The sequence below is a fragment of the Pipistrellus kuhlii genome, unplaced genomic scaffold, assembly GCF_014108245.1.
Source record: "Pipistrellus kuhlii isolate mPipKuh1 unplaced genomic scaffold, mPipKuh1.p scaffold_m20_p_124, whole genome shotgun sequence".
Taxonomy (NCBI): domain Eukaryota; kingdom Metazoa; phylum Chordata; class Mammalia; order Chiroptera; family Vespertilionidae; genus Pipistrellus; species Pipistrellus kuhlii.
Genome location: NW_023425432.1, coordinates 1 through 21888, shown reverse-complemented (window position 1 = coordinate 21888; position 21888 = coordinate 1). Strand labels below are relative to the sequence as shown.

General features: G+C 47.4%; 2 protein-coding genes across 2 annotated transcripts; one reads left to right on the top strand and one right to left on the bottom strand.

Moving 5' to 3' along the window:
• Positions 1 to 8360: 8360 nt before the first annotated feature.
• Positions 8361 to 9747, top strand: LOC118716960 (heat shock transcription factor, X-linked member 3-like). Its single transcript, XM_036434471.2, has 2 exons — positions 8361 to 8828; positions 9104 to 9747. Exons 1-2 carry the CDS (start codon positions 8361 to 8363, stop codon positions 9671 to 9673), a joined length of 1038 nt encoding a protein of 345 aa, XP_036290364.1. The 3' UTR covers positions 9674 to 9747.
• Positions 9748 to 14056: 4309 nt separating this feature from the next.
• On the bottom strand, positions 14057 to 15149 carry LOC118716958 (melanoma-associated antigen 10-like). Its single transcript, XM_036434470.2, has one exon. The coding sequence runs from the start codon at positions 15098 to 15100 to the stop codon at positions 14057 to 14059; it is 1044 nt and encodes a 347-aa protein (XP_036290363.1). The 5' UTR covers positions 15101 to 15149.
• Positions 15150 to 21888: the final 6739 nt, after the last annotated feature.

Sequence of the window (21888 nt, the reverse complement as noted above, 5' to 3'; positions counted from 1 at the left end):
GGTACCAGTGCAATTAGACATACACTGTCAAAACAATAACATTTGACCTAAACTTCATACTTTATACAAAATAACTGAAAATGTATAATAAATCTAAATGTAAAAGCTAAAATAGCAAGACTTGAAAAAAATTGACCTGAATTTAGGCAAAGCCATGACATGACACCAAAAACATGAGCTATAAAAGAAAAAAAAAAGAAATTAGACTTCTTTAAAATTAAACATTTTTGCTCTGTCAATGGCACTATCAAGATAATAAAAAAAGTTGGATTGGAAGAAAATATTTGTAAACCAGGTATCTCACAAAAGATTTGTACACAGAATATATATATTGAATTCTCAAAATTCAACATTAAGGAAATAACACAATTTTTAAAAAGTAGGCAAAATACTTTAACAGACTTATTAATGAAGATATACAAATGGAAAATCATGACATGAAAATATATTTAACATCATTAAACATTAGTGAAATGTAAATAAAAAATAATAATGAGATACAATTAAAAACCCATTAGATGTCAAAAATAAAAAAATATTGACAATATGAAGTGCTGACAAAAGTACAGAAAAACTGGAACTCTTATACATTGCTAGTGAGTATGAAAAATGATAGAGCAATTGTCTGAAAAACAGGCAATTTCTTATTTACAAAGCAAAACATATACTTACCATATGATTCAGCAATCACCTTTCTGTGGTGAAATGAAGTTATGTTCACACAAAATCCTGCATATAAATGTTTATAGATCTATTCATAATCACCTGACTAATCAACTATAAACAGAATCAAAGTAGAAACAACCCAAATCTTCTTCAATGGATGATTACTTAACAAATTGTAGTAAATCTATACATTCATCCAATTGTGGATGAATCTCAAAGGCATTGCTGACTGAGAGAAGCCTGTCTCAAAAGGTTATATACTGTATGGTTTCATTTATAAGACAATCTTGAAAAGAAAAATCAGTAATGATAGAGAAGAGATCAGTGATTGCCAGGGGTTAGGGTGTGGGGAGAGTGTCATTATAAAGGGGTGGCAGTGGTGGTGGGAGTTAGGGGTAACAGAATTGTTGTATAACCTGATCGTGGTTGATAGTTACACAAATTTTGCATGTGTTAAAATTAATAGAATTATACAAAATTTGATTTTACTTTTTGTTCATTTAAAAAATAAAATAGCCCTAACCGGTTTGGCTCAGTGGATAGAGTGTCGGCCTGGGGACTGAAGGGTCCCAGGTTCAAGGGCATGTACCTTGGTTGTGGGCACATCAACAGTGGGGCGGTGCAGGAGGCAGCTGATCAATGTTTCTAACTTTCTATCCTTCTCCCTTCCTCTCTGTAGAAAATCAATAAAATACATTTAAAAAAATAAAATAAAATAAAACAAAGTTTCTGAATAAGCAGTGATAATTAGTTCTTACAATTCAACCTATAAAACAATTTAGTGTTTATATGATAAACTTTGCCAAATATATGATCTTTTTTTTAAAAAATATATTTTATTGATTTTTTTACAGAGAGGAAAGGAGAGAGATAGAAAGCTAGAAACGTCGATGAGAGAGAAACATCGACCAGTTGCCTCTTGCACACTGCCTACCGGGGATATGCCCGCAACCAATGTACATGCCCTTGACCAGAATCGAACCTGGGACCTTTCAGTCCGCAGGCCAACGCTCTACCACTGAGCCAAACCGGTTTCGGCCAAATATATGATCTTAACTGTTTTTATATGTTAGTAAGAAGTTTCCACATTCTTAATTTTTAAAATAAAATAACCAGCCGAAACCAGTTTGGCTCAGTGGATAGAGCTTCGGCCTGTGTACTGAAAGGTCCAGGGTTTGATTTCGGTCAAGGGCATGTACCTTGGTTGCGGGCACATCCCCAGTTGGGGGTGTGCAAGAGGCAGCGGGTCGATGTGATGTATCTCTCTCATCGATGTTTCTAACTCTCCCTCTCAATTCCTCTCTTTGTAAAATCAATAAAATATATTTAAAAAATAAATAAAAATAATTTCCCTGAAGATCTCTTCTAAAAAATAAAATAACCATAATCTTTGGGAAAGTTTTAATAAAATTTGAAAAGATTTTGCAAAAAAACAAAACTAATTGCATCTGAGGAAGGTTAAGTGACTTGTCCAGGGTCACATGCTCAAGAAAATGTCGCTGTCATAAACTGTGACTCCAGATCCCAGTGCCCCTATAGAGCCTTGACAATGTAATCCACTGAACTACCCTGTTAAAGCACTTTCATGGTAGTGATTGCTTGCTGCTTAGAGGAGAAAAAATCATCTCTTAAAGTTAATTTTAAAACAAATTAACAATATCAACAATAATAGTTACTAATATGCATTGCTAATTTTTTAAAAATATATTTTATTGATTTTTTACAGAGAGGAAGGGAGATAGAGAGCTAGAAACGTCGATGAGAGAGAAACATTGACCAGCTGCCTCTTGCACACCCCCCACTGGGGATGTGCTCGCAACCAAGGTACATACCCTTGACCGGAATCAAACCCGGGACCTTTCAGTCCGCAGACCGACGCTCTACCACTGAGCCAAACCGGTTTCGGCTGCATTGCTAATTTTTAAGAAAAACTATATGTTGCTGTAAACCAAACCTAAAATATAAATTTCTCTACTAGTGAAAAAAAAATCTTAATTAAAATGATGCATTTTAATATACTATTGCTATATGATATACATTATTTCTTAGTATCTTCATTTTTTTGTATTCTTCCATTTAATAATTATTGCTGTGCAGTGTTAAGGAAGTAAATTGGTGGTTAATAAAGGTTTGACCAGGTGATTGTACTGCTTCTAAAATATCAGTAGTGTAGTAATTTCTTAATTGCTAGAGGCTCAGTAAACCAATTCATACTCAGGTGGAGTCCCTCAGGGTGGCCTGTGGGGAATAGGTCCCAGTTCACATCCCCAGTCTCACAGCCCTGCAACCCTGCCTGGCACCCCATCTTGGCCTGGCACTGCCCCTTCACCTGCTCCATCATCCCACCTCCTGCGGGGCGATCTATCTGGGCCAGACCCCTCACCCCCCAGCCCGGCTCCCTCAGTGCTGTGCCCCCCACTGCTGCCACTGGTCAAAGTCTAAGGGGCAATCGGCAGGGCTATTGGGCTTGCTTGCACCTGCCTTGGCCTGGTGCTGCCTACTCACCTGCTCCACAATCCTGTAGCGGTCCCATTAGGGCTGGCTGCACCTCCACTGCCACACACTGCCAGCACTGTGTCTCTGATGCCCTGCATGTTCTGTGCCACCCCCTTGTTGTCAGCACACATCATAGTGAGCAGTCGAACTCCTGGTTCGGACAAATGATCGCCAGAGTGGACATTTTGCATATTAGGCTTTTATTTATAGGATTATTATACACTGTAAAAGTTTTTATTTTTTATTTTTTAAAGAGAGATAATGACCTTCTTTTTGAAAGTATATTTTTATGATTTCAGAGAGGAAAGGAGAGAAAGAGATAGAAACATCAATGATGAGAATCATTGATTAGCTGTCTCCTCCAAGCCCAGAACTGGGGATCAAGTCTGCAACTGGAGTTGTGCCCTGACTGGGAATCCAACCTTGACTTCAACCACTGAGCCACATAGGCTTGGCTATAAGGGTTTTTAAATACATGATGATTTTCTTTTTCTAATTCTGGCACTTTATAGCTCCTGACACTAGATTTCATTTCAAATAATAATTAATAAGATGAAGTATCTCTGTACATAATATTCCTCTTGTTTTAATCCTATCCTGTCACATTTTCTATGCAAATGCGGCAGTGCTGCATGTAGTTTCAAAAATGGGGGTTGAGGGCGCCTCTCAGAATGCCTTGAAGTATTTTTTGAATTAACATCCTGGTCCTGAAAGCAGAATTTTCCATATGTCTTTCAAGGAAGCAGATGAAAGCCGTGTAATTGCTCTGTTTTCATGAAGGTAAATGAACCAATGAAAACATTGGACATGTCAGACAATAGAAGGAAAAAAATAAGCTTGTCTTCCTTGGGAGTGCTAGTGTCTATGAGAGGATATTAAATGCACACTTAGATACAGAGTAACTGCCATATCCTTAACAACCACACACTTATGGGGATAAGTGTCCACTCTGTCCCTATAAGGCATGTGTTTGATTAAGGGAAATCATTCAATGTAAATACTGGCCTATGTAGCCAGTCAAAGGCAGAGTCAGCTTGTCTAGTATAGATTTGTCAGTCTTGTCTGTTTGCTTATTCAGGTTTCTTTGGCAAATCCACTGGCCTCTCTTTGCTATGCTAAGTAGTCCTAAACTTTGCTGACATCTTGGAATGAAGTCACAGGCTTTGAATGACTCTGTGAAAGTCTATAAGCGTTACCCAATTTATCATGCATTTTATTCCAAAAGTGTGTTTGTGAGTTTGGAACTTGAGAAGCATTTTTCCCATGGAAGCAATGTTTCAAATGGTGAGAAGGTTCCCAGGCCAGTCCACAAAAGCCTCTTTAACAGAATATGGCTGGACTATAGGGCCCATAGCACTAGGCAGCTCACTGCTATTAATATCATTGTTTCTATGGGAAAATGTGTTCCAAGGGCTAATTGTGGATGCCAGGAGAAATTCCCCAGCCATCTCTAGACTCTGGCAGCTGGAGCTCAGACTCCCAGGACCCTCTTTTATTTAGTCTTGTGAGGTGGAAAGGTGGAAATTAAAGTCCTGGAGAAATCAAAGAAAGGAGCATGGGAGGTCCAATGGATTGGTAGGAAAATTATGTTAGGGATAAGGTGGCCAGATGAGCAAATAAAGACATTGTATAACTACTTAAAGTTGACTTTCAGGTAGACAATTAATACTTTTTATAAAATTACTAGGGGCCCAGTGCATGCATTTGCGCACCTTGAAAGGAACTGTGGGCAGAGAGGCTGTGGTGCGCACAGGGGGTGTCTTGGCCCATCCTCCACACCTCAGCCCAGCCCCTCCTGCCACAGCCCCTGTCTGTTGGCAGTTACTGCTGCTCCCATGCACTGACAGTGCCTGCTGATGATGATACAGAGTCATTAGGGCCAGTACCAGCAGTGGGCATAAGTAAGTCTGGTGCTATCAGCTGGTGCTAGTGGCAGCTACTGCCCTGATCACCCCTAAGCAGCAGGGGGAGGTGGAGAAGCCCTGAGGGGTTATTGAGGCCAGCAGCCATCGTTTGCGCCCACTGACAGTGCCGAGTAATTGGGTCTAGCACCGGGCACTGGCAGTGGGTGCGAGTGGTGGCTCTGGTGCCAGCAGCAGGTGTGAGTGCTGGGCAGAACCACAGCATGTGGGAGCAAATCATTTTCAGTAATTACCAGAGACTCACCCCAATGACAGCTACAGGTGCCTTGCTTTGGTCTGGTGTCCCCGCTCACCTGCTCCATCATCCTGCCATGGCCAATCCCCACCCTGTTCTATTCCCAGCCACCTGCTACTGATACCCACCATGTTCCACACATGCCCCCTGGTGGTCATCGTAAGTCAATAGCAACTGGTTGTTCAGTTGTTTCGTTGTTTCGCCGTTCAGTCTATTTGCAAATTAGGGTGTCATATATATTATTGATTTAAGAGAGAAAGGGAGAGGAAAGGGGAAATATCAGTAATAAGAGAGAATCATGGATCGGCTGGCTCCTGCATGCCCCCTACTGGGGATCAAGACTGAAACCCATGTGCCCTGACTGGGAATCAAACCATGACCTCATGGTTCATAGGTTGATGCTCAACCACTGAGCCACGCTGGCTGGGAAATATAAATATAAATATATAAATATAATATGTATATCCTATGCAATAATAGGGACATACAAACACAAAAATATTTGTTGTTTATCTGAAATTCCAATTTAAACTCAGCCCTATACTTTTTACATGTGGCAGGAGTGGGGCAAGATCTGAGAGGTAGAAAAGACAAAACACCAGTGTGGACCCCATATGATTTGGAGATTTTGTTTGTATTTGGAACAGATTTGTGTTTGCTTTTCTGCCTTCTCAGTTAGGAGCATATTTATTTGTAATAGGAAATATGTTTACTTATTCTTGATTAGAATTTGTTGAATTCCAGAAATTCATGTACTTATGGGAACTGGTCTCTCCAATGAGAGAAAGCTGGGATAAAGGCTGGGAACAGCTACTGATTTGGCCTGCCTCAGATTGTTGTCTGACAACTGGTATTTGGCACTCCTTATATGGCCCTGCTCCAGTTGTTGAGAAATGGATATTAGTAATTCACAAATCAGTTAACAGATGAGTCATATCACAAGGGACCTAAAGGGGAAAACACCCCCAAATAAGCTCTTCCATTTTTTCTATCCCAGTAATATATATCAGGTCACCTCTTTATTTGTATTTCAGGTTTCTCCAACTTTAAGTTCACAGTTCCTACAGACAACTTCAATCCCTGGTTGGTAGCATCCCATTCTGTCTGATGCCTTGCTTGAGTGCCAAGACAGGGAATGTTCCCAATATATAGAATGCACTCAGAAAGACCTAGGAGTGAAATATAATGAATAACATAAACTGATGAACAAAAGTAGATCCAGAGACAGGGAAACACCTAACAGACCATCATACCTCAGAGGGAAGGCAGGGAAGAGTGGGAGGGTTGGATAAGAGATCAACCAAATGACTTGTATGCATGCATATTAGTATAATCAATGGACACAGACACAGGAGTGGTGGGGGCTTGTCCTGGGGGATGGGAATGGCTGGGAAGAGTCAATGGGAGAAAAAAGAGACATATGAAATACTTTAAGCGATAAAAAAAGAAAAAATGAATAATGGAATGAATAGTGCTTTATAACATCCTTTCACAAAGTCTCTTCCATTTTTTGTGTGATAGATCAACTGTATTTCATTAGCAAAATATGCTTAGTTCTTGGTTCCTTGTGAATAAGGCTCTCTGACAATATGTCATATATGAAGGACTAGGAAGGCTGATTCATATAGTGCTCCCAGTACCTAATCCATAGGTTAGTACCTAACTCACCACTCCCAAGTCTACTGTCATGATGCTACAGCTATAAATACTTACAGAGGACAAAATCCATTCCTTTCCAAATTTTACAAATTCCTGTTCAACCCACTAAAAATACCATGCTAAAATGTGAGCAAACATGGATGTTCTTGTATGCTTTGGATTTGTTGTGTCAGAAGCCACTTAGGAAGAAGAACCCACATGCTCATCCTCATCCTTAAATGAGTTTTAGCAGAGGATACAGTACAGAAAAGAACTCCTCCTGTTTAAATTCCTGGCAGGTGCAAAATGCTCATTTTAGTGGTTGGGTCACTTTTGACTTGGAGTGACTATAAAAGAAATACATAGTATGGATTATGTTCTACATGGCAGGCAAAAGCTTATATTCACAGCTAGCAAGTTAGATAAAGAAGGTATGAAAAAAGCAGTTTGTGGTGCCCTGAATATAGCATCCTCCAGTGTATGTGGTCAAAAGTGTTTGACATTTGCTTTCTCAGGTCTCCATAGTTGTTGGAATAGATGGTGAGAGACAAGATTTTCAATAGAGTATTTAATTGGGCTTCAACTCTACATTGGCAAGACAAGTGAGATTTCATTTGGGGTCCCCCACATCCTCTGCTGCTTTTGGAGTCTGACCAACATATTTTGTTCATCACCTTTTGCCATGTTAGAATTTGTGAGTGCATGAGAGAAAATTTCATCCAGATGTTGCTGAATCATTTATAACTATAAAAAGGTCATAAGGATGTTTTGATCTCCTGACAACTTTCAAAACCTTTGACAACCTCTTCTGACTCAGAAGCATAATATCCTACAAGGCTCCAGCAGGTTATGGTATCATTTCAGAACTTAGAAATCAAGAGTATTCATAGATTCAAGTATTTGCTTCTCACTTAGATTTCAATTCTGGCAGGCACCCATATTACCTACTTGCAAACAAAGGGGCCATCAACAGGCCTCCCCTATCTGTAGAGGTGGGAGTGGAGATAGGAACATGATTTTTCAACACACCCAGTGTATAACAAGAAGAAACAATCTTCCTGGAAGCATTTTTATTAACTAGGCACCTTTTCTATTAACTTGTCCCCTATTTTTCTGTACCTTTTGAAAAGAAAGAAAATGGAGTCCCTAAAGATGTCCACTTCCTCATACTTGGCCAGGGCCCACACTCCAGAGCAGCCATGTCACCTTTGTTACATCACATGACTTAAGCAGCTGGTTGCCCCACGACCAAGACTCTAGAATTTTAAGGACAGTATATATAGGGCATCGCTGCTGTAACCACAGGCATTTCTGACCCCATTTTTGAAGAGATAGGATCTAGGGTACCAAATGCTTGTTGATGTAGACAGAGCATCAACATGACTAGTCAGAGTACCAATGAGATGCAGGAAGCCAGGCTGGCCCCATCAGAGGATGGGCAGCCACCAATACTGGTCCAATATGATACATCCCCAGGCCCCCATGTGGGTCCCAGAGATGCTTTGGAGAGGCATGGTAGCCAAGAAGAGAGCCAAGATCCAAGCCCACAATACAACCCTCAACCGCAGGCCCCAAACCAAAGCGCCGACAATGTGGAAGGAAACAACATTCTTTATGGACTGTCCTTCCCAAGAAAGCTTTGGAGGATAGTGGAGGATGATGCCTTCCAGTCTGTGTGCTGGAATGAAGACGGACACACCATGATCATAAAGGAAAACCTTTTCCAAAGGGAGGTTCTCTGCCGAAGGGGCGATGAACGAATCTTTGAATCGAACAGCCTGAAGAATTTCATCCGCTTGATGAACCTCCATGGTTTTAGCAAAATACACCCTGATGATTCTTCAGTTTGCTCTCCAAGGAATAAGATAATGGTAAAGTACAAAGTCCTCCCATTTCCCATATTCCCTGTTACTCAAACATCTTCCTAGTGGACCCAGAAGAATGACAACTGAAAAGGCTTCATTTCAGGGCCTAAACCTTTTTCACTTGATACAGTATTTATCAAAAAATTAGAAACTATAGATTTTTATTTGAAACTATAACCCCCTTAGAGATAACCTGCAGGGATGAGTAAAGACTCTGAGAGGACAGTTAATGTCAAATAGATACCTTTTCTCCAAAAATGACTAAATTAATTTTGTTTCAGATCTACCAAAACAGCAATTTCCAGAGAGACAAGCCTTGGCTCCTCCAAAACATTAACGCAAAAGGCAATCAAGTGGCCCGAGTTTGTCCAGGGACCAGTGCCACCCCTGCAAAGAGAAAGAAGAAGATGGCCCCCACAAGACGCTCTCCAAGACTACACCAGGAGGACAGCAAAAAAGAAGCCGAACAAAAGGCTCAGGAGACAGATAAGAATGAATGGGGATCCAGTGCCACCCAGGCATTCGAGTTCTCTGCTCCTCAGCCCCTGAGCAGTGCCAGAGAGGTCCAGTGTCCTATTGCAGCCAGTGGTTCAAGTGGGGAGGACACTTCTGGTAATTTCATGTTTGTGCCCACAGCTACTGCCGGAACCGCTGGCACAGGAGACCTGTCCCCCAACCCCCCATATGAACCGTTACAAGGTTCAGTGATGTCTTTATGCAACATATGCTATTCTACTCTTATATCTGGCCTTTTAGACGTGGCTCCATCTCAGGACTCTCACCAGTCTGAGGAGGACCACGAGGGCCTCTTGGATAACAAGTGTTCCCTCAAAAACAATGCCGGCCCATAGTATCACAGGCTTTGTAACCATGAATCCATTTCAGCTTTAGTAAAGGCAAAATTCCAGTTTGTTAATTCCACAAAATAAACAATCCAATAAGAATTGTGAGTCCATGTTCTTCTGTTTCTGTGCCACATACCTCATTAGATGAGCCTGAGGAGGCTAGAAATCCTGGCCCCAGAAAGACGTGCATCCCGGTTGTCCTCTTTCAAGTTCACCCACTCAGCCAAGGATCTGGCTTGGGCATCCTGAGGCAAGCCCAGGAAGACCTGGTACCCTGAGCCTTGCCTACTGAACAGGAGACAGAACTGCCTGGCTCCTAACCTTGGGGGAATCACCTTACATTAGTCATGCATCCTGAAACAGGAGGGTCTTTGCTCACAGGTCCCCCTATGATGCCAGGAAGTTTCTGATCAGCATCTGAGTGTGTCTAGCCCAAGTTTCAGGCACCTTGCAGAGAGGCCCACCTAGAACCTGAGCCACCCCATCTGCTAAGTGGTGTATGTACCCCAGAGCCAGTCTGGCCATTCCAGATAACACCCAGGAGAAAGCCCATCGTCCTCACAGCTAACAACCATTAGTAACCCTGCTAGAAGGGACACAAATAAATTAAAGAGTGCCCACATGGAAAACAAAAAACTCTACCCATCACTTTTCCATCAGAGCTGTATTTCAGATCTGTCCTTGGGTCCCGAGGTAGCTATGTGACATGTGTAACACAAGCCCTCGTGAGCCAAGGGACACTTACAGCAGACCAGTCACTTGCCAGGAGAGGCAGGTGCTTTCTTTCAAAGTCTGATGTCCCTTTCACAGTGAATGAAGCCATGCATGGCTGGTTACCCTCCGGCAATCATTCAGTGCCCGCTCCCAGACTTCCCACAGGGTCCCTGGGTGCTGCTGAAGTGTTCTGTGAGTTTGACCAGAACCAAGAGATGGGAGTCCCAAACCATAATCAGTTCTGCTAAAACAGGTTTTTTTTCTCTATAAAACCTAGGAATGAGCAGGACCAAAAAGAGTGATAGCACCAAGATATGTCCTGGCAGCTTCCCCATTTCCCTAAAGTCAGACGGAGTTCTTGAGACAGTCAATGAGCCCAAAGAGGCATTAAACAAGGACAGTCTCCTACATCAGGGCACAGAAATCTGTTTACGTGAACAGCAGGTGGTGTGTGGTCCTCTCCATCGCAGCGCCAATTCAGTTCCACATCTGTGGCATGATGGCCCTTTGATGGTGATGATTCATCTGGATTCTCAGTAACCTTCCTGTGGAGTCCTCCTGTCCCTAGGGGATCAGGTGCTGTGGGATGCCTACGTGGAAGATAGCCTTTCCCCTTTCCTGGGTATGAGCGTCAGTAACCACATGGGGTTTGAAAGTGCAGTCTGGTACTTCTGCTTCAGCCTGGTATTCCAGTTCCACATCTTCCTCAGGAGCCATGTTTTTGGGGCACTGCAGAGTCGCCCCAATGTCAGGGAGCCCCGTGCACCATGAGAGAAGCACTGAGATGTTTTTCCTTCCATCAACCAAAGGAAAGGGTTCTTTAAAGTTATGCCCTCCAGAGCAACGCTGATTTCACCAAAGGGACACCGAGTGAGCAGAGTCCCTCTGAGAACTTCCCATGTGTCAAATGCTGTTCAGGGAATTCTGGGTGAGGCCAGGGAAGAGAGGGAAAAGAAGAGGACAGAGCCTGGTCCAATAAAGGGCAGGTCCCAGCCTGACTGCTGTGGGCAGCACACACAGGTCAGAGGAGCCCTGACTGCTGTGGGGAACCCACTGGCATTCAGCTCCCAAGCGCTTCCCCAGGTTAAAGGAGCTGGTGTGGGACTTCGACCACTGAGGGATGAGCTAATGATCCCAGGATGCCATGGGCAGTGGAGGTGGGGCAGCTGTGTGAGATCAGCAGAGAGCCTGAGTCTGGAGGCCACCTGACATTCTCTGTGTGCTGTGCAGCCTCCCCTGGTCTTTCACACAAACACACACGTGTGTGTGCACTTACATAAACACACACGTGTGAACACGACAACAGCACATGAAGACTCAGACCTGTCCCTGCCCCTCACGTCACCCATTGGACTGAGAACCAGTGTGGACAGAAGGTTTGACCCAGGTCATAGAAATTCTGCCCACAGAACCCCAGCCTGGGCCCCTTGGCGCCCCTTTGAAGGTGTGCTGCTTACAGAAACCACAGCCTCACCACCACAGGTTTAAAGAAAAAAAACCCAAACTCCTGAGCAAGGTCCTGGGGGTACTCTTGGAGGGGGGTGAGCTGCGCTCAGGGTGTCACATCTTGCCTAGGATCACTCCTCAGCCATACTTCTCCCTTCCCAGAGCAGGGCCTGAACATGCTTGGGTTCCACCCCAGCCTCTCCAGCAGCAGGTCCCGCCTGAGGATGTCTTCTCAGTCCCTGTGGGCCATGTGGGTGGTGATGGTACAGTTGCCCTGGCTGCTCACTAGGGTTGCCGGTAAATCTCCAGAGTGTTCACCGCATTTAAGACCAAGCCTGCATAAAGCTGCAGGAAGGAGGAGCAGGAGAACTCCATCTCCCTAGACATCCTTGGGCCTCATGTGGCCTGGGGAAACCACAAGTGTGACTGTCAATAAGCATCATGCATCAGCCCTCCATGTTCATAGTCTGTGGGCTGACCTCTCCCCAGTGTCCCCTAGGGCCCTGGAACCCCACTGACGGGTGGTGGGAGAGCAGAGTGGTTGGCTCCTTCTTCCAATCCCCAAGCAATCAGGGGCCAGGCCCAATGGAAAGGGGTGAAAATGCAGATGCCTCTTCCATCAGATGGAGTCTTTGGGAGGCTCAAGGAAGAAGGTGGAGACAGGTAAAGAGAGGCACTCAGCACAGGATGTGGCCAGTTCCACAAAGGAGGTCACTGAGGCCAGGGGAGCACAGAGGGGGGAGAAAGGGCCTTTTTGCCTTCACACCTGGGGAGTGGCTTCTAGTCCTCTCCCAGCACAGACCCTCCTAGGCTTTGATTCTTCTCTTCACCTCACCCCCACCCACCCCAGCACAGTCAGCTACCTCCTCTTTTCACCCCAAGGCACTGCAGGATCCCAAGCACCCTGGTCCTTCTTCCAGGGCCGCTGGTTGCAAATACTTGGGATGCAACCTCAGCTGGGGCCTGGGACACCACGTTTTCAGCTCAGATCCTATCAAGTGTTTCCCTCTGTCCTCTTTGGGAGCCACCCTCCTCCATCCCCTGGCTGCACCACTGCCATCTGCTGTCAGCAGGCACTCTGGCCCCACTGCAGCCCAGAGAAAGGAATAACTGGAGCAGGAAAAATTGGCACCAGTACACACACACCATGCCCATTTCAGGCCCTGAGATGGGCATGATCCACAAATCCTAGAATTCAATCCTCAAATAACGGTGGTGGGGAAGGTGGCACAGAGGGAAGAATAGATGGCCCTGGATCATGGGGGCCCTGACTACATCACCCACTGTCCTTGCCTTTTCCCTGGGGAAGGGGGTCCTAGTACCTGATGGAGCTTGGATTCCAAGGGGATGAGGACCTGGCCTGTAATGTAATAGGACAGTCATAACCGGTGGCTCCACATCAACATCATAGGGCCTAAGCCTCAGTACCACACTCCACATGAACAACACCCCACTCTGGGTAACTCTCCCCTCCTGTCTTAAAGGACATAAACTTCACTTCAGCAATTATGTCCTCCTGTGTATGGAAACATGCCCATTCTCAAAGACAAGGCTTGTGGAACAAAAGTTGCCTGTGTTTACTCCCTTGCCAAACAGTGTCCTTCCAGTCCTGGCTCCAGGCTCCTGCTCTGCGTCCCCTCCCTTTCTCTGGCTGGGTTGCCTTTCCCTGTGAGGACAGAGGCTCAATGAATGTTTAGGGTGCACATGAACCAGTGAGAAGAGTCTTTTACTGTTTATTTTTCTACATTCTTGAATAAGCTAAGAAAATCCAGGTATATATATTTTGTTTTTACAGAATGACAGACTAAATATGATATAGACATTCAAAAATTAACTATTTTATCTGTTTTTACAGCTATGCTCTTTCACACTAAAATTTTTTTTAAAAAAAAGCCTATTCCAAGTCCACATTATCTGATTACAGAGTACAAATACAATGAAGGATTCCCATATTTTTCTTTTTACCAAATAGCAAAGTTCTTTGTCTTAAGTTAAATTACAATCAACGTGTGATTCATGTCATTTGTAGACTTAGACTGAAGCTAAAAAACATTCTACTTAAAGTAACATTATAAAATACCAAAAATAAAAGAAGATACATTTCTAAGTCAACCCAATGGAACAGAGACACACCGATGTTATTCACTATAATCCCCTAGCCTAGCCCTCCACCACTTGGATCATTGACTTCCCTCTTAAAACACAAAGGAAAGAAATCTGCCTTGGACTTCACTGAGGGCAGAAGCGACTGGACTTGGCAGAAGAGCTTGCACTGGCTATGGCACTAGGATCATCTGTGGTGCTAATTCTGGCCCGGGCTCTCTGCTCCTCCTCTCTCAAAGCCTCCTCATACCAGTGTGGGAAGGATCTGGGGTCACTCCTGTTGATCTGGGCCAGAAACTCCAGGACTTTGAACTTGGTGGTCTCAGCGTGGGCTCTGGGACCCCATAGGAACTCATAGCGAGCAGGTTGGCTATTGGGCACCTGCCGGTACTCCAGGTATTGTTCCTGCACCCAAACTTTGGTCAGGAGCTCTCTAGGCTCCCCATAGATACAATGCTCCTTCCCATCATGCACCCCCCTGACATGCAGGGCTTTCCAGATTACCTCCTCAGAGGCACAGTCACCCTCTGTGGCAATCAGCCACAGAACTGTGACCAGTAGGCCAGTGTTGGGAAACCTGTGCCCATCACCCACCATCCCATCATAGGTGAGACCCAAGGTGGTGACCAGGACATAGGTGTGGGTTCTGGGGTCCACTTCCTTCACATCAATGCCAAAGACCAGCTGCATGCACTCAGAAGCTGCGTCGAAGATCTCAGGGAAGTGGCCCTGGTGCACTTTGATGACCATACTCAGCATTTCTGCCTTTGTGGTTGGCTCTTTTGCGCAATACTTCAGGAGCAGGAATGCCACCAGGTAAGCCTTCTTCAAACATAGGGCGCCTTGGAGAGTGGACTCAGCCTCTTCAGAGCCCAACCTGCTGCTTGGCCCCTCCTTATCTGGGCTGCTGGAGCTCTCATCTTCAGGTTGGCTACATGGAGAGGCTGCCATGGCAGTGGGGGGAAGGCAGGCACCCTGAGGAGGACTTGGTGTTTCAGCAGCAGCTGCCTCCTTTAGGCTCTCTTGGAAAAGGACTGAGAGGGAGGGAGACACAGCCTTTTCCTCCCCCTCAGCGCTGAACAGCTGCACTGCCACCAGTTTCTGGTTCTCCCTTGGGTCCTGATGGTCTTCCTCGGGCTTACAAAGCTCACTCATCTGATGGCGATGCATGGTGACTCGTGCTGGTACAGTGACAGAGTGTGGGAAGGTGGGCAATGGGGACCCACAGGCCTGTGAGAGAAAGGGAGTGTGAGGGGCCTCAGCTGAGAAACGCACCCTAGGCAGATCGGACAAAGGTAACTTACAGGTCTCTTTTTTAGGGGTGTTCTCGGGCCTCACACGGTTCTCTCCTCACTGGCCTGTCCAGTAAGATCCTGAAGGAGGAAGTGAGAAGGTTCCTCAGGGTGTAGCTAGCACAGCCCAAGGCTCTGGGAAAGACATGTGGTGAGGTGGGATTGGGTGTTGTGGGGTCTCCTCTGTCCTGATGATCACCTCTGTGCTCACTGAGGGTTTTCACCAGTCCCCGGGCAGGGCCTTCTTCTCCCCCTCTGCTGGCCTGAGACAAGACTCTCAGAACAAGACACGCACTTCTGAGAGTAACCAGAAGGACTTCGGGTGGCCCCACATCTAATAGGGGCAAGAATTCAGGCAGCAGAGGGGGAACCCCAGGTCCTGTCGATGAAGAGTTGAGGACCCTGAGGGAGATTGGGGGACCCTGGACCCAAGAACAGCGTTTCTCATCTGAGGCCCCTCACACTCCCTTTCTCTCACAGGCCTGTGGGGACCCCAGAGTCTAATAGGTGTCACCAAGGAACAATAATGTGCCACCTTACTCTATTGATTCCATCTGTCCCACTAAGTCTTTTACCCTTTCACTGTACAGGAACTGAAGCAATTGCATCTGCTGACTTGAGGTTACCATCCTAAAGGAAAGGCCTCATCTCCCTAGACAACGGCAGAGGAAGTGAGGGGAGACAGTACATCCACAATACCAGCTCTCCCCATTCCTGACAAAAATGGCTCGGCAGACCTTGAGCTTTATGTATGCTTGTTTCAAGGGTGCCCTCATTCCTCATTGTGACCACCCTGCCAACTCATGGGAACCTGACTCAACTTCTGTCCAGACCCTCAGACCAAGGCTCTCCCCTCACCCAGACCACCAATCTAAAAATCAGGAGGGACTTAGACTGACAGCCTAGCCCAAGGTTTCTAGGGCTGAGATTAGGGGAAGGCTGGATTTCTGTGGTGTCCCGTTTTTGCCTCAAGGCTTGGGGTATACTCCCTCCTCCCTCGAGGTCCTCTCCTTCACTTTAGCCAGACCCAGTACTCTTGTCACTGTTGAGTGTATACCCTTCCTCAGATGACCGGACTTTGTCCACTCAGACCAAGGTCTTCACCTACCTGAGAGCCCCAAGAGACAAATGCGGAGGCACTACATTGCACAAACTCCAGGGGTAGCCTCAGGTGGCTACCATATCCCCTCTCCACCCCCCCTTCTGTCCCCACCCCCAGGATCCCTGCCATCATCACAAAATGCTGAGAGCAGGTTCTGGGCGCTCTGTCCTGGTTGCATTCCCGGTGCCCCTGTAGGTTATTCAGTTTTACTCCTGCCAGTGCAGGCCCTACCTCCATGCCTCCCACCTGGGATACTCTCTCTCTCCCCCTTAGAGAAAGACCCCACCTCACCGAGGACTCCCCACTTTCCCACACATAATAGAAAGGAGTGTGCCACTTAGATCCACTGTTGTTTCCTTTCCGGGTTGAGGGCTGTGGACAGCTGGCCTTTGAATCATCCCTCCTTTTCTGAGAAGGGGGTGTGCATTGAGGCTTCACGGGATTGGGTGTTCACACCGGGCAGATCCTGGGACTTGCCCTGCTGCTGATCTGGGGTTAACTCTCATGCCAAGGTCCTCACATCCCCAAGATCCCCCAATCCACAGGCATGTGGCAATAGTAGGAGTTTGCAACATCCAGCCCTTTCTGCCAGGGTCCCCGACATTGGGGGGTCCAGGGTCACTTTAGTGCTCCCTAAACTGACCTGTGGCTCTGCTCCTTACACTGGACCTGGATGGGGAAGTCAGGAAACTATGTTTGTGGTCACCCCACACACAAGTCCTCCTAGGACAGAGTATTCTGGTGTCCAGTGTCGCCTACTTCTCCCTCGGGGTCCTCAACTTGACAGCAGCAGGACCTGGGGTCTCCCCTCTACTGCCTGAAGCCCAGCTCCTTCTGCCAAACCCCCATTGTCTCTCAGACCTAGATGCAGAACTCACAAAGCTCAATGTGCGAGATCACCCCTCCCTCACTCCCAGGAGGCCTGCGGGACAGACACTGTTCTGGGGTCCAGGGTCCCCCAATCTCCCTCAGGGTCCTCAACTTGACAGCATCAGCATCTGAGATTCCCCTTCCCTGATGCCTGAAGCCCTGCTCCTCCTACAAAACCCCCAATGTCTCTCAGACCCAATGCAGAACTCACAAAGCACAATGTGTGAGGTTACCCTCCCCCACCCCGGGAGGCCTGCCCGATGGACACTGTTCTGGGGTCCAGGGCCCCCAATCTCCCTCAGGGTCCCCACACTAATTCCGGGCAGATCCCTGACACCCTCTGCCGACCTGACAATCCGCCATGACACGGAGCCCCCGAGTGTCTCCACCCGGAAGAGGCGGAAGTCAGTCCTCGAAGCTGGTGGTCACCCCGCACCTTGGGGCTCCCGGGACTGACTGCTCTGGGGCCCAGAGTCACCTTGTCTCCCCCCAGGGGCAGACGGCAGTCCCCATGAGGCCTGCAGGCCCTGGCCCTCCCTCTGTGAACCGGAGCCCGGACCCCACACGGAGGCCTCAACCCCGACACCCGAAGGGCGGTCCGTGAGCCTCAGTGCCCAAGGCTCCCGGGAGGGGCTGAACTGGACCCCAGGGCCCTCCGTGGGGTCCTCACCCGGCTCCAGGCAGAGTCTGGGTCCTGCAGATCTGAGAGTGCTCCCCTCAGCTTGTCCCCTCCGCCGGCCTGAAGCCGGCTTCTCAAGATGGCGCTCAGCTCCCTGGATTCTCAGGTGGACGTCACCATGAGGCCTGCAGGCCCTGGCCCTCCTTCTGTGAACCGGGAGCCTGAGACCCGAGACACGAAGGGTTGTCCATGGGCCTCAGTGCCCAGGGCTTCCGGCAGGGACTGAACTGGACCCCGGGGCCCTCCGTGGGGTCCTCACCGGGCTCCAGGCAGAGTCTGGGTCCTGCAGATCTGATACCGCTCCCCTCACCGCTTGTCTTTGAGACACCCTCCCCCCCCGCCCCACCCCCAGTTCTCTCAGGAGGCGGGCGAGGGGTGAGGAAATCCTGCTCAGACACCACCACCACCCCGGGGTCTCCCTAGGACCTGGGGCCTCAGTCGTCCCTCAGGGTCATACCTGGGCTCCGTCCCTCTAGCGACCCGAAGCCGGCCTCCCAGACATGGCGCTCGCTCTCCTCGCTCTGACCTCCGGGGCGGAAGTCAGGGGTTAGACTTCCGGAAGGGCTTTCTGTGGTCCCCCGGACTGAGAGCAGGTGCAGAGATGGGTCTGGAGGCCTGGGAGTGGTGACTCTGTTCCCCTCCGGCATCTGACAACACCAGGGCCCCTGGCCTCTGGGGACCCGAGTCTGTGTCCCTCAGACCTTGCTCGACTCCCCTAGATTCCTGGGCATGTGGAGGCATGTGCTCAGCCTGACAGCCCCACCCAGGGCCCGTAGAGCTGACAGGAGCACCAGGAGGTGGATTCTGTAGTGCCCTCCGTTCTGAAGCCCGAGGACCCCGAAATCCTCAATCAGGAGGGGCTCACACTTGCAGAGATCACTGCCATACCAGGACCAATGCTGGAGGGGGCACTACTGCGCCCAGGATGTGTCAGGAGCAGAGAAGAAGGATTATTATGAGTGAGGATTAAAAGTGAAATCACCTGCATTGGACAAGGAAAATGTAGACACACAACCACAATGCCACAACACTTCCCCAAATTCCTGCTGCTGCTCAGCATCTTCAATAGTAGCTAACCTTTAGAACCCACAGTTTCCACAGTGTCAACTAAGCTGGTGAAGAAGCCCCATGAGACCCTTTAATCTGGGATCCTTGCTATTGGCCCTGAGCTAATATTTCAGGACTTTCAACTTGCTGGTTTCAGCGTGGGCCCTGGGACTCCTCAGGATCTCCTACGGTGCAGGATCAGTTTTTAACTGGGTAGTACAAATACAGGTTTGGCCAATGTCATTCACACACTTAGATGCTGAAGCTTGTGAAGCCTTCTATGAAAGAAACAACATTTGAAAAATTCCCATACAAAACAAGGATACATTTCAAAATCATCACAGGTACCCAAAGATGCTACAGCACTCCCCCCGCCTCTCCCCAACTTGCCCTGGGCCTCATATAAAGTGAAGAATTAGCCTCACATCATACCCAGCTCTAGAAGCAGCCAGACATGGACCTGAAACGTGCCCGGGTGCAACTTGGCTTAGGACCCCTCTTCCTTGCCACTCATAGCCTCTTCAGACAGGGATAGGATGGAACTAGGACCCATTCTATCATCCCTGAACAAAAATTCAAGGACTTTCAACTTGGTGGTCTCAGCGTGGGCCCTGGGGCCCCAAAGGAACTTGTAGTGTGCCACATCACTGTTGGGTACTTGCGGGTACAAGCAGGTACTGTTCTTGCACCCAAACTTTAGTGAGGAGCCCCCGTGGGATCCTATGTTCCTTTCCATCATGCACCCCAATGACCTGCAGGGCTTCCCAGATTTCATCCTTGGGGGCACAGTTGTCCTTCTTGGCAGTCACCCACAGAAGTGTAACCAGGAGGACATTGTTGGGAAATCTGTGCTCATTGCTCACCATCCTTCTCCTAAGGTACCTTACAAAAGAGGGGATCACAAAGGCAGCAATGTTGAATGGTGTCATCAAAGAGTACCAGGACCACTTCCCTGAGATCTTCATCCAAATCTACAGTGCATACGGCTGGGATTTGGAATTGATGGGAGGGAAGTAGACCCAATGACCAGTGCTATGTCCTGGACACCACTGTGGGCCTCACTTATGATTGGGAGCTGATCCAGAAAGAAGATCTGACCAAGAGAGACATCAATGCACAAAGAGCTTACTTGAATGGGGTCTGAACAGGGCTGAGGAAGAGAAGAATCCTTCACAGCAGGAGACCCTCCACGGGTTTTTGGGTCAGGAGAGCACTGTCCAGAAGGGAGTGCATTGTTTTGACTGTTTGTGTCCCAGTAAAAGGCTGATGTCGCAACCCTAACCCCTAAAGCTGACAGCATTAGGAGGTTGGGCCTTTGGGAGGTGCCTAAGTCACGACGGCTGAGCCCTCAGGGATGGAAATAGCACCTTATAAAGAGTCTCCAGAGAGATCCATGCTCCTTCCACCATGTGAGGACACAGCAAGGAGGGCCCTCACTGAAGCACAATGGTACCTTAATCTTGGACTTCCAGCCTCCAGAATGGTGGGAAGTAAGTTTCTGTTGTTGATAAGCTACTCAGTCTGTGGTATTTTGTTACTCGACTAAGGGAGGAGGTCAAGAGAACAGCTGAAAGACTGGCATTGGAGAGGAGGCTCATGTGTCTAAGTGAGGTTGCTCATGAGCTCTGGGGGCTTGGCTTGAGGTCTTGGAACCACAAGGCTTTCTTTTATCTACACTTGGCAGCCAGACTGGCCTCAAGGGCTCCATAGTCCAGAGCTCAGCTCTTTCTCTATGGCTGCAAGGCTGTACAAAAGCAACAACAGCCAAGTCAAGACTGAAATCACTTTCCCTCGGAGGTGGCTGTCCAGGAAGTCCAGTCAGCTGTCCTGCATGGATTGCAGCCACCTAACTCTGGGGGCTCTGTTCATAAGGCAGCAACACACGTGGGTTATCTCTGGGATCTTTGGAGTTTTGAAGAGCATGGTGCCCAATACACTGTCTGACTGGTGGTTGTGGGCCCAGGGTTAAATTTCTGGGACTGAGCAGGCTTAACAGAGGAATGCCATTTTCATACTGCCTTTCATCATCTCCACTGAAGTCAGCAGTGTGAACATTTCCTCTTCAGAGGAGAAGATGAACTTAATGTCCTATATTCTTCTCCACAGTGGAACTTCAGTGGCTTTTGAATAAAATAATATTAGCTAATGATCCTACAGAATCAGGGGACACTAGCATTGAGTGCCTAAATCATACCAAGTAAACACCTGTTCTTCATGAGATGCCAGACTGTGGTTTCCAGAGCCTTCTCTCCAATTTCCCTCCCATGAAATGGGCAAATTCCATTGAATAAGTAACCCGCAGAGTCATGAGCTGGCAAAGGCCACAAGGAACCCTCCTTTCAGCCTTTAAAGAACTCTCTTAAGAAACAATACTTTGGTAGGCAGGGCAACAGAATGGAGCTGGCTGTTTAACCAGAGACATTAGGAGCCTCCCCCACCCCCCAACCCCTGGCTGTAAAGATGCCCATTCTTAGCCTCTGGGGCATGTCCTCCAAGAATAGACTGATTCTTGAATGAATGCTTTGTAAACTGTTCAGAAGCACAAACACCATGGACTGAGCCTGAGTCTAAACCCAGGGGCTCCATTAAGGATGCACTTATTAGGGTGAGGGGCACCTTGGGGAATTTTCTTCCTAAATGCCTTTGCACTCAACTTTTAGCAACAAAGCACTGTTTATAAATAGGGTAAAAATGAGGCCACTTAGTGGCAGGCTGAGACAAAACCTAGGACCCATGCAGGTGGTGCCCATTTCATGATACCACTCTATCTCCTATACAGAGTGATTATTAAGACCAACTTGTCCACGACAACTACAGAACATGGATCACAAAAAATCACCATACTGTCCTCTCCTCTGTAGTGAAGATGACTGAATTTTGCTTTTGTTGCCATTCCACACCCAAGCTCTTATCTATGTTCAACTACATATTTATGATTATTTTTATATCAGCTTTCCTTCAGTCACAG